General features: G+C 36.9%; 2 protein-coding genes across 2 annotated transcripts in view; one reads left to right on the top strand and one right to left on the bottom strand.

Moving 5' to 3' along the window:
- Positions 1–623, bottom strand: part of LOC107090949 (tankyrase-1-like) — a 41,069-nt gene extending 40,446 nt beyond the window's left edge. The window contains exon 1 of the mRNA XM_015384610.1: positions 99–623. Within this exon, the coding sequence (XP_015240096.1) occupies positions 99–591 (493 nt within the window). The 5' untranslated portion in view covers positions 592–623. The remainder of the gene's footprint in view (positions 1–98) is intronic.
- Positions 624–8,080: 7,457 nt separating this feature from the next.
- Positions 8,081–9,369, top strand: LOC107090946 (claudin-23-like). Its single transcript, XM_015384607.1, has one exon. The coding sequence runs from the start codon at positions 8,147–8,149 to the stop codon at positions 9,002–9,004; it is 858 nt and encodes a 285-aa protein (XP_015240093.1). The 5' UTR covers positions 8,081–8,146; the 3' UTR covers positions 9,005–9,369.
- Positions 9,370–12,121: the final 2,752 nt, after the last annotated feature.

The following is a 12,121-nucleotide window of genomic DNA, read 5'->3' on the forward strand; positions in this document are numbered from 1 at the left end:
TGGCCCTAATCTTCTGCCCTACCTGTCTGTTGATGTGGATCAATAAATATGGGTTTTATTTATAAACACAGAGGGAGCTCTGCTTTGTCTGGAGTTACCTGCAGCGAAATGCAGGGGTGTAGATTTGCGTCCAGCCATGTCTTTAGCGTTCACATTCACTGCATCCACCAGCTTCTTTACTCTGGAAACATCTCCGTTCCGACAGGCTTCAAACAGCTCTCTAAAAGCGCCGTTTGCATCGCCGCTAACAGCGCTGCTGCTGCTGCTGCTGCCGGGGTTACCGCCGCCAGAGTCCGGCGTAGAGCCGGGGCTACTGTCGCCTCCCTCGGTGGTGGTCGGGGAGCTAGTAGCGCTGCTGCTGGGAGAGAGGGCCACAGCCGGGGAGGAGATGCTGGGAGAGGTCGGAGCTACCTCACCGTCAGCCACGTTCCCCGCTCCAAGGGGAGGCCTGCCGGCCGCATCTTCGGCAGGTGCAGACGGAGAGCCCGGCGGGCTGAGGAGGGTAGAAGCACTGCGGGGAGGCGAGGACAGCAGGGAGCACGACTGCTGCTGCTGCTGCTGCTGCTGGGAGCAGCGACGAGGCGTCGCCATTTTCACAACACAACGGTCCCCCAGCAGCAACAATAACACCGCTGACAGCTTCCTGCCAGAAAGACAAACTTCCGCCCGGGATCACCCGGGATTTCAGCCGCTAGATAATAAGTCTTTAAACACAAAATATAAAGCGTCTGATTAAAGTTAAAGACATATTTTGAGTAAGAAATTTTTAAAAGGTGATTACTATCAAAAAGTTTTTTCTTTTTTTTTATTTACAATTTTTTTCTTAAACGACATCTTGTTGCTGTTGATCTTACAATAATTCTTATGATCTATGTACATACATTTATTTTATTAGTACCTGGGTTATGTCCTTAAAGTCAGTTTTAGTGGTTCATAATTGGTTTCTGACTGAACAATACTGACACCTAGTGGTAACTCTGGAAAACAGCTGATAGGTTGAAATGTCAGGCTGCATAGTGAAGCAAATAAATGGTTTCTCTCCCACTATTTTGGCTTTCTCCTAATAAACAAAGTATGACTTTTAGGTTAATCGGTTTCTCTATTACGTAGGGAGTACTTGCCTCGGTTGCTCTGTCATTGACAAAAGCACAAATGAAGTCCCCAAGGCACATGCTTTATTTTCAAAACATATGTGCGAAACATAAGATGACATTATTAATGTAGTTAACACAGCACAGAAAAAAACTTGGCAAATTATTTTTTTTATGACCTTACAGGTTGGGAAAAATTCTATTGTCTTTATTTTTCCTTTTACGCTTTTAGTTTTCTGAAGGCAGTGATCTCCCCACTGGTGGGAATGTAAAAAATAAATACTTAATGTGACAGAGCAAAGTGTGTCTATGTAAACAATAATGAGGATGTTTTTACATTTTGAAACAAACCCTGTGCAAAATCAGGTGGTGTTTTGCAAGAACGTTACAGCTGTAACACTACTTCGCCACCAGGTGGCAGCAAATATTATGGAATGTCGCCCTAGGTTATAAATTCTTTACAAATCCTAAAGCTGAACTCAAACAGATATGTATATCCTAAAATGTATAGAGTTACTTTTGTGGTTTCATTAAATTAAAGACAACGCATTATTGAAAGGGGAAAATTATTTCAAGTTTTTAGAGGAAAGTTTGTCATTTATTAAATAAAAGATACATTGATGTTAGGAAAATAAATTCACAGGGAAATTTTTTTTGTTTGTTTGCTTGTTTTTTGCAATCAGGGTGAAAATATTTTCTTTCAGAAATTCATTTCTCTCTCACGCCCACGACCCATTTTTTCTCATCGAGAGAAATTTTCAGAAAAGAGAGCAAGGAGTTTTGGGAAAAAGAGGGGAAACAAGTTGTTGAGAGAAGTCTGTTTTTGAAACAAAATGTTTATTCTGATTGCAAAAAACAAACAAACAAACAAAAAAAAGAGTAAAAATATATTTTTCTGAGGGCTTTTCTCAATTTATCTTTATTTATTCTATGAGAAAATATTTTTTTTCTCTAAAAACCTTTTCTTCAGTAACATCTCTAATATATCAATTTTACTTTCCCCTATCAGACTTCTTTTTTTCTTATATTTAATAAAAGCACAAAAAATAACTCCATAAGTATGAAGAAGATCTTTATTTTGACCTAAACGTTAGATTTCAAGAATCTAATCAGGTTTCAGAACTGCTATTAGTAAAATATACAGTAAGAATATCAATTCTTCCCTCCCTTTTCAGGGATTAGTATTGTTATTGCCTCTACTTCTTCAACGTTCTTTTATTTTTATCACTTAATCACTGAATAACATTTAGCTGATTATTCTCTGCAAAAAAAAAAGAAAAGAACAGGAATCAAGCAGAGTATGCCAGCTCATGTTTTAAGATAATCCCTCATTATTTTAGGTGTTACCCAGCCAGCAATTCTACATGGGCCTCATATGGGTTAAATATGGGCTCTAAATATGGGTCCCCAATTGGTTTGTCCAGAGGTTCCATAAAGGCCCCATAAAGTGTTTTGACCATACGGGCCTTGTGTGGGATCTACCTGAGCCCTACATGGGACCTATCTGGGCAATAAATATGGGGCCCATATGGTACCTATCAGTCAAAAAACATATATTTTGCCGGACCTTATATGGGACCCAAATGTGCTGGAAAATGGGTACCAAATGGGTTTGTCCGCAGGTTCCACAAAGGCTCCACCTTTGCTTTTTTTGTCAGGCCTTTTTACATTTTTAATTTGAATTGATTTTTGCATGAAAACATTAAAATATAATAAGGGGTTACAAATTTGGGTTGTTTGATGGTATAAAGATTTTTCCACTTATGTCTATATCTGCTGTCATTTTCCTCTTACTTTATTATTAAGGGAGATGAATAAATGTTTTAGACAAATGAATCAACTTCCTGATCAATATCATCTGTTTATGAACAGCTATGTAAACGAAACACCAAAATCCAAAATTTCAATTTAGACTTTAGACAGATTTTATTCGTCATTTTGTTTACACAACTGTAAAACAAAAAAAAAAATCATTTGGAAACAGCTCACTAGACAATTTCAATTCTTTTTAAAAGTGCAGCCTTGAAAAATAGTAAAAATGACTGTAAATTTACAGTTCTAACATTTTTTTTTTCAATTTGTCTCAGTGGCATCTGAACATGATGTGAATCAGCAGTTTAAGTCGAAACTATAAACAGGTAAATGTTTTACGAGACTGGAACACTTACAGGAAATAACTAGATTGACATATTTTTCCAGCGCTAACCTTCTCATGAAAAGAAATGCAGCAAGTCTGTCAGCTTGTTCGGTGTATACAGTGAAGCGGAAGTTCAACCTGTGTCACTCCTTGGGTTTTAAATCTCAGAGCATAAAACACAACCAATTCCATAATTGCATCATTACTTATTTAGGTGAGGTAAGGAAAGGTCCATTTTCACAACTGAAACTTACAGAAAATGCATCAGGGCTAATTTAAGGGTTGAACATGGTGTTTATATCAGTCGGAGTTATGGAGCTTGATTGGGAGATTGCACCTCCATCCGTTTATGCCTTTGTCGTTCTGCTTTAGGCTGTTCTAGTATAAATCCTACTGTTTAAAAACAATTTTGTACACTTTTTACTCAGGTGTGATTTTAAAATTACTTTAAGTATAAAAGTAAAAGTAATGCAGGAAAAGTGTTAAGGACAGATGCTTTACTTCACTAGCATATTAAAGGAACATTTTTCAATTCTGGATGATAACTTAATTTTCTTAGTTGTATAACTTAAATTTAACTTTGGATCATCTTAAAGAACTATTTATTTTGGTATATGGGGAGTGTGACCGCAAAGAAATTAATTGTTTGGATGAAACAAATAATTGTTGATGTTTTTTTTTTGTTTTTTTTAAATACCACAGACCATTAAAAAAACGAGCTTAAATGAAACAAAACTAATAAGTCTATATTTAAAATGTAAGGAGTAGAAAGTATAGATAATTGCAAAATTAAAAAAAAGTTGAGGAGTAGAAGTAAAAAGTTTTCTAAAAAATAATGACTCCCGCAAAGTATAGATAGCCAAAATGTCTACTTAAGTAAGGTAACAAAGTATTTTTACTTTGTACTTGACACCTCTGATGTTTGCCTATTAGGTCACATATTTGATTAAATTCAGAATACTTAATTAGTTTTAGGAATTAAAGATGAACTCTGTACCAAACTATTCCACAGATCAGCAAACCTCCAAATCCTCTGCTTTTACAAACACAAAAACACTTATTGAGGATTTATTCATTTTAGATATTAAATTTTTAGTATCTGTTAAGTTTCCTTTAAAATATGTAATGTATTGATTCAGAGAAGCTTATAAATCAGTAAGTCCCAGCAGTGATGATAGTAGGAGGATTTTTATGAGCTTTGTAGAATTTATGAAAGAGGAAGATGACAGCTTTTGAAAGGTTCTTAGTCACTGTGACAAAGATTCAGATTTGTAAACGGGGACGAGACAATGAGAGGTTGTCAGACGCTGATCGCAAAGACAAAAACACACAGTGTGAAGTCAGGCTGGTTGGTTGACATACCCATCATTCCTCTTTCAGCTGCTCATTCTGACTTACTCACACATTAAACAAAAACACACACAACCTGCTTAACTTCCTTAAGAAAAGCTGACCTTAAAATCAGCATTTTGCAGCATAAATAAAAACTTTTAGCCAAACATTGTGCTACGTTGCATGAATTTGAGTTAGAATCTGAGTCTGTTCCTACAACCTGAATCTATTTCCTTGAAAATTAAGGACTGACTGGGAGTCATCTGCACAGATGCTTTTTAAGAATAATAATTTTCACATTTTAACATCAAACCGGAGCCACAATGGAGCTGTTTATTCTAAGCATTATTATAAAAGTTCCAGCTCTTATTTTGGAAATATGGCAGCATGAATTTGAGCTTGAGCTATTTTGCAAAACAAAATAGAACAGAGAAATCAGTTTCTAGAGGTGCAAAGCTGGTAGAGACATAACCTGAATAGATTTACCGCAATATTGAAGGATGAGTCTACAAATGGTCGGTTCTGGGTGGCTGAATGCAAATGCATGCTAAATACTCTACTATTAGTTTTATTTTTAAACAGGCATTCCTCATCAAATCCGTACTCCAAATGATACAGATTGGACTTTGTAGCTTCATTATAAATAAATCTGAATAGAAAAAGAAAAGGCAGAAATACTTTTTTTATATTGCACAGCATCAACACAAAAACAGGCTTTAACAAAAGAGGAAGAAAGGTGGTGGGAATTAAATGAATCTATGTTATTTAAAGAGAATCCTGCAGAACCGCATTCCTTCTATTAATAGTCCCATAACAGCACGGTGGCATCTTTAAGTCCAAACAAGCTTCCAAACCGGTCAGTTTTAAACCAACAGAACTCTGCTTCTCAGAAATATTGCAGCTGAAGCTTTCAATACTAGAAAACTGTAACACTTTGTTGCAGTCCAACTTTTTAAACTATTTATATTGTCTAAAATCAGAATTCTTTATTATGCCAAATGTTTTATCTAGTCAGATGAAAACTAGAGCATCAAATGAAGTACTTTGGAGAAACTTAATCAGTAGACCAATGGGTTTCAGCCTTCTTCAGAGTCATTACTGATCACAGCAAAAGTTGTGTTTAGATAAAAAAAATACACTTGAGAAATGAAAAAGTAGATGAAGTTGTGCCACAAATGTTTGGATCTTGGCGTTACTTCGTAATTTTCTCCCTCCTATATAGAATTTTCTAATTCTTATTCCCTCTGATAAGTTTTGAAAAGATTGACTATAGATGGATCACTTAACCTGGACTCACCTAAATTACAAAAAAAACAAAAAAAAAAGATAAAGCAACGTATCAGAGGTTGTATAATTCTGAATCTTATATAATAGGTAGATTTTTGAATCTATCACTAATGGGTAATAGTCATCATCAGATTTACTTAAGGATCCTTAATGATCCATAAATAAAAAATGAAATCTATATAAGTTAGTTCATTAATGAAGCCATGCATAAAAAAGTTATGAAACAATTATTATTTCTGATCACTGATTAATGATTTAGTCCCAAAATACATTACAGACCTGCTGTCAGTGGATCAACCACCCAGACCCCTTAGGTCCCAGAACCAGAAACCAAAACAGAGAAGCAGCATTTAGTTCTTATGGTCCTTTAATCTGGAAGAAACTCACAGAAAACAGGGAGCTGAAACAAAAACATTTGGTTAGAGAGGCGTTTGACTGTCATAAACATTTTTAGCTATGTTTGTAGCTGTTCTCTAATCAATCATTTTATCATTTTTTTTTTATCCTGTTACCTTCATGCCATAGCTATGTGTCTGGATGTTTTTTTCTTTTCTTTTTGCTTTTTTCCATGTAGCCCTCTGAGTTCTCGCCTATAAGCCCTATAAACCAGCCTTACTAAATGTTACTAAATACAGTTTTTTTTTAGAACAAAAACTTTGAAATGTTGTCAAGCAGTGAGTGAACATTAATGGAGAAATTAATTTGTTGCAGAAGTTTCTCATCCATTGGCCTTTCAACAAATCTTGCCCCAATACTTTTTATCCTCAAGGGAATAGAGAACATAGAAGCAGTTGGATGTCTAGAAAGGAGAAACCACAGGTTTTCGCTGAAGAATGCTGCCTGAAACTTTTAGCAATCCATCTCTAACTGACTGGCAGCACACTGAAAAAAAAAAAGCAACCTATTTTGGTATTTAATCATCTTTACTTACGTTAACATAGTTGTTTCATGTTAGGGTATGACATAAAAACAATTCTGTTTAAGTAACTAAATAAGTAAAATGCAAAAACTGGTTGCATTATTTTTTCAGGCTCCTCAGAGAGCTCCTTTGCTTTTTCCACTACTTGTTATGGTTTAGCTCCATAAAGGCCATCAATTAGTACCAATCCGGTTAATCCTGAGTTACTAATACCGTTTTTGATCCCTTACATCACCCTTACAAATGGAGTCCCCACCCCCCTTCCGTCCCTCTGTGAGGTCTAGAAGCTCAAGCTCTATATCCAGCCATTCAGCAAAGATACAAATACATGGCTGTACATCTTACTTTGGCATTGGACAAATTAGATGAGCCCTTCAATGTTATATTACCTACCGTAAATGAAGTTGGAAAAAAAATTAACTCAAGAAAAATAAGTGAAAGGCTAATTGAAAAGTTAAAAAGTTCATAAGCCTAGTTAACAATTATATTGAAGTTTATAAACTAAAAAATGTAAGTGCCAGTATCAGCATTAATGCCTCTGAGGTTATGTTGTACCCCCCAAAAAATCTGTTTCTTTCACTCTCATGGTGTTTTTCTTATATAATAAGAAATATAATAATCATTTCTTATAGAAGCACTTTTGTTATTTTTCTTAATATAGCCTATTCCGGCAAGTTGGCACTTCTTGTTATTCCATTGACATTTTTTTTTGCCATTAAAATATCCATATTTTTTAATGTTACAAAGGTAATAAGGTATTGTTCTGGATCCCAATTTGGCTTGAAATTAAAAAAAAATTTAAGTAAGAAGATTGCTGTCAAAAACTGATAATTTTATACTTCATGTGGTCAAACCTTATTCCCTCAAACTTTATCAACATTATTAATTTCTGGACTTTGTTTCTAATAAATGTGTGGATTAAATTGAATGTCTTATGCCAACATCTGATTCCAAATATATGAGAATAACACAAAATGTACTTTTCTCTTATTGTTGTATTTGGCACTGCAACATGTACATTTTAAATGAATGAGGAGCGTCTCTTCATTTAGGGTTGGGAATGGAAATAATAGCGTAAAGTAAGTAATCTAGAAAAATTAAATTAAGCAAGTAAACAAGACGTGTTCTTTAGCAGATAGACTCATGTGAAATAGAAAAAGGCTCATCGAAACTGCCCTCTGTCACCCTTCAGGTGAGGAGGAGGAAAATGTCCCCGCCCGTCTGCAGCGCAGCGCACCTGTCCGGTTTGGAGGGAAGTGTCCGCCCATCCTGCCAGGTTTCAGTCGGACTTGTTTTTAACAGCGTCGCTTATAGCTGTCAAAGTCAGTCGCTCCTGTTAGTCTCGGGGAAACCAGGGATTAAGAACGATAAAGCACCACAATGCCGGATTTTAAGTCGATCTTCAGAAGAAGAGACACAGAATGGGTCCGCACCTCCATGCGCACCCCGGGGATCCTCATCTTCGGCATGGTGATGGCCCCCTGCGGATGGGTCCTCAACCTGGTCACCACTGTGGCCCCAAACTGGAGAACCCTGCAGGATTTCCCAAACCTCCCACCTGACCGCGTCATTGAACAGGGGATCTGGGACATCTGCATCGCCTCCACGGCCACTGAAAGGCAGCAGTGTGGTCAAGAGGACACCACTTACTTCGGGAACGACATCATAGAGATTTCTCAGGGCCTGATGCTGGGCTCCCTGATTGTGACTCTGATAGGGATCTGTGTGGCCATCCCAGGCGTGCGCTGCTGGACAGAGCGCGCGCCGAACTGGGCGGTTTGCACGTGCGCAGGGTTCCTCATCTTCATCTCGGGCGTCCTGACCCTCATCGCAGTCTCGTGGTACACCCACATCATCGACGAGATCACAACGGCGACCCCGCTGCTGGGCGTGCGCGCAGGTTACTGCCTGGTGCTGGGCTTCATCGGGGGGATATTTGAGGTCCTGGGGGGCTTCGTGATGACCCTCGGCTGCTGCCGCTGCTGCGGAGGGAAGAACCGCGGAGAGAGGCCGATTGAGGAGGTCCTGGGCCCCAGGAGCCAACCTAAAAGGGAACCGAGACGCGTGGATGTGCCGAGCCTGAGCCGCAGCAGGAGCAGCGCCGCCAACAGCGTCCCGTCCTCCTACGGGGACACTCTGGATGATGATGTGTCCTTCCCCAGGGCCAAAACCCCCGCGGCGCGCTCAGCGGTCAGCAACCCGTCCTTCAACGGGACACCATACGATGCTGATCTATGAGGGCGATTTGCAGAAGAAAGAAAGAGTGGTGGACAAAACTTTGTTAAAAAAAACTGAGAAGATTGGGGACATGATGAGAAAAGTGTTGTAGTTTTTAGATAAAAGCATCCAGTTTAAAACATATAAATTATGTTGTATTTGGAGAACAGTAAAATGCCTGGTAAGAGATCAACGCGTGATATTAAAGACTAGATCATAAGGAAAATATTTGTATGAGGAAAAATGATGAGGTGAATCATGCTGCCTATAATTCTCTGTAAATACTCATCATCTGTACCTTTAAGGTACTTTAGATTTGTTTTTCTGTTTTATGTAAATACAATGTTTATATGCACTTTATGATATATGAAAGGCAATCTCTGTTTTAAAAAAAGGCATCCCCCAAGTGATTATTGTTTTTCCTTTTGTTCTTTTTATTAAATATGCACTCTGGTTCCACACTGAGATGCAATTTCTTTTGTTTTTCTGAGAATTGGTTTGCAATTCTTGGAAATAGGATATTGAGTTACGTTATTGCTGGGTCGGGCATTTGCTGTTGAGGGAGGAAGAGATGAAATGAGAAAAAAAGTTCTTGTATCTAATAATAATAATAAGACATGTCTGATTTGTCCTTCTGCACACATACAGAAAGCGTTTTATTTAAGTTGCATGTTATATTCTTCTTTTCTTACTGGTTTCTCCTCCCAAACAATGCAGTCTGACCTGTCTGAGAGGCTGGGCTCTTTGTGCATCCTGTAAAACAACATTGCTTTCTCTGTCCAAACAAATGGAAGGTGAGGTTCCTGAGTCTTTTGTTTTTAAACTGTCCAACACACACAAAAAAAAAAAAATGAAATGAGGTTCTCCCTGCAGGACTTGTTATTTAACGGACAGCCTAAAGCATTTTTAGAAACACCAATGTTAGGGTCTCTGGGGTTTTGCTGTTTTTCCTGGTAGGAGTGATCTTCCTGTTATAGAGAGGATCTTTGCTGGTGGCTGGGCTGACAGGTGTTGCTGCACACCTGAGAATGCTTTTCTATCAAGATGACTGGCCTATATGTAGGATCATCTCTTATCGCTGGTTGGTTACAGCTGATCGTAATCCAGCCAAAAACCTAAATTAGGAACAGCCTTTATTTTAAAAATTGTCTGTTGTGAATCGATTAATTTGGACTCTGCTATTGTTCTAGACAACCAGTGAACCTCAGTTAGTCTCCTCAGTCTTAATCACCTACCTGCCCTCCACCAACAATCTCGGATCTTCCTTACATTCTTCTGCACTTCTGGGGTTCAGTCTGCAAAGCCCACATAATCCAACCCGTACAGATCCAGGCTACCTCCTATTCATGTCTCAAAAAAAGTACATTTATCAGTTGTCATCGAACAACTCCTTCCTGATCAGTAAGCTTGCTCACCTCGGACCAACCAGAAAGTCCAGTTAACCTCCTGCAGTTCTCTGCTTCCAGATTCTTGTTGCCTTTTAAAAAAATAAAATGTTAAAATTCACTCGTTCTTTGTGTGATTCTGCCTGTGGGTCAAAAAATAAAACCAATATAACAACATAATAGCCTGGCAATCCCCAGCATTAGCATGATCTTTTAGTTTATGGTCAGTTTATTGTGGATTAGGGTTTGCAAACTGGGCTTTGAAGAAAAGAACTGCTCTGTGTTTAGTTAAATCCAGGTAAAAGCAAAATATTTCTAAAATCATTTCACATGTGGGTCACACTCCTTACAGTAGTTTCTCCTTAAATTTACAGTACTTGCATCCCAGAAAAAAAATCTTATATAATAAAAAAAGGAATTAGCTAAAAATCCATCTATTTAAGTCTGCTTTTTAATAAACCTTAAGCAATTTAAGATAATTCAAAAGCAGACTCAACATTTTAAACTTCTAACACCAGTAAAATAAGTTCAGATATGTTGATTTGTTTATAATGTAATAACTAAAAACATACAATTTTCCTTTATGTAAATTATAGTTTAAGGGGTGGAGCTTAAATGGGGCCTGAGAAAAGTCTGGTTCAACCTTGGTTAAAATGAAACAAAAATCTAAAATTACTCTAAATTCTTTGAGTTTTCTTCAATTCTTTCAACGCTTGAATGAATCTTATGTTTACTTTGAAAATAAACACACCAGTCACCTGTCTAAGTTATTGTATAATGACCTAAAGCTGGTAAAACTGGAATACCAAAAAAAACAAACATATATACTGTTAAAAAACATTCAAAATGAAGTTTGTATTGCAATAGCAGTTTGATGAGGAAAGTGTGAGTAATGTGTGGCATTTATATGGAAATGTTTAGTGCAGTGGAAAATAAATATGGTGCAAAATGCAGTAGAACATGGAGTTTGGTCCTATTTAGAAGGATTATAAAAGCTTCCGCTATGTTGGTGGTGCAAAATAATATTGCAAGTGTGATACCAAAGTGTTTCTTGCAGGATGTGGAATAAACAGAGTATAAAATGCTTGTAAATGCTTGTAGGCTAAAAAAAGAAAGATATTAGCTCTCAAAAATCTGAGTAAACCAAGTTTATGTAAAAATCTACAGTTTGCAATGAAACACATGCTGAAACCTTTTTAATAACAGAAAGGTTTTTACAGTTTTATTGAATTTATAAATTACTGAAAATATCTATTCTGCTCTTTGCATATTTGGTTGAAAAATAGAATTATTCTCAATACATCTTTTGTAGCTCTAACTTTGCCCTGACCTTAATAGCAGAATTTTATAGTAAAGTAGATATGTTCCTATGCATAACTCTCTACATAGATTATGCCTCGCAAAAATATCCCACCTGTCACAGAGAGCTTATGTCTGTTTTTAGAAGTCTGTGGGAGAAAGGCAGGGACATGCTGGACAGAAAACAACAATATTCATGCCTGTTTAATCTTTTTTTCTTTACATTTTTTCCCAGATTAAAAAAAAAAGAAAAGAAAAAATTTCAGCAGCTTTTTTAAAATCTGTTTTTAATGGATAAATGTCTACTGCATTATTTTGAAATGGAAGTAAAAAAAAAGAGTTTTTATGTATCTAAAAATTTAAATTAATATTAGTTGGTGTTATGAGGCAACAGAGATTTCTTAAAGAACATTAGAGAAAGTACATCATCTTAAAGACCAAGAACCACAGCAGA

Source organism: Cyprinodon variegatus, unplaced genomic scaffold (assembly GCF_000732505.1).
Source record: "Cyprinodon variegatus isolate N-32 unplaced genomic scaffold, C_variegatus-1.0 Scaffold318, whole genome shotgun sequence".
Lineage (NCBI taxonomy): Eukaryota > Metazoa > Chordata > Actinopteri > Cyprinodontiformes > Cyprinodontidae > Cyprinodon > Cyprinodon variegatus.

Excerpts from the sequence above, each read along its gene's own strand:
- LOC107090946 (XM_015384607.1), top strand. The coding sequence starts at position 8,147 with ATGCCGGATTTTAAGTCGATCTTCAGAAGAAGAGACACAGAATGGGTC.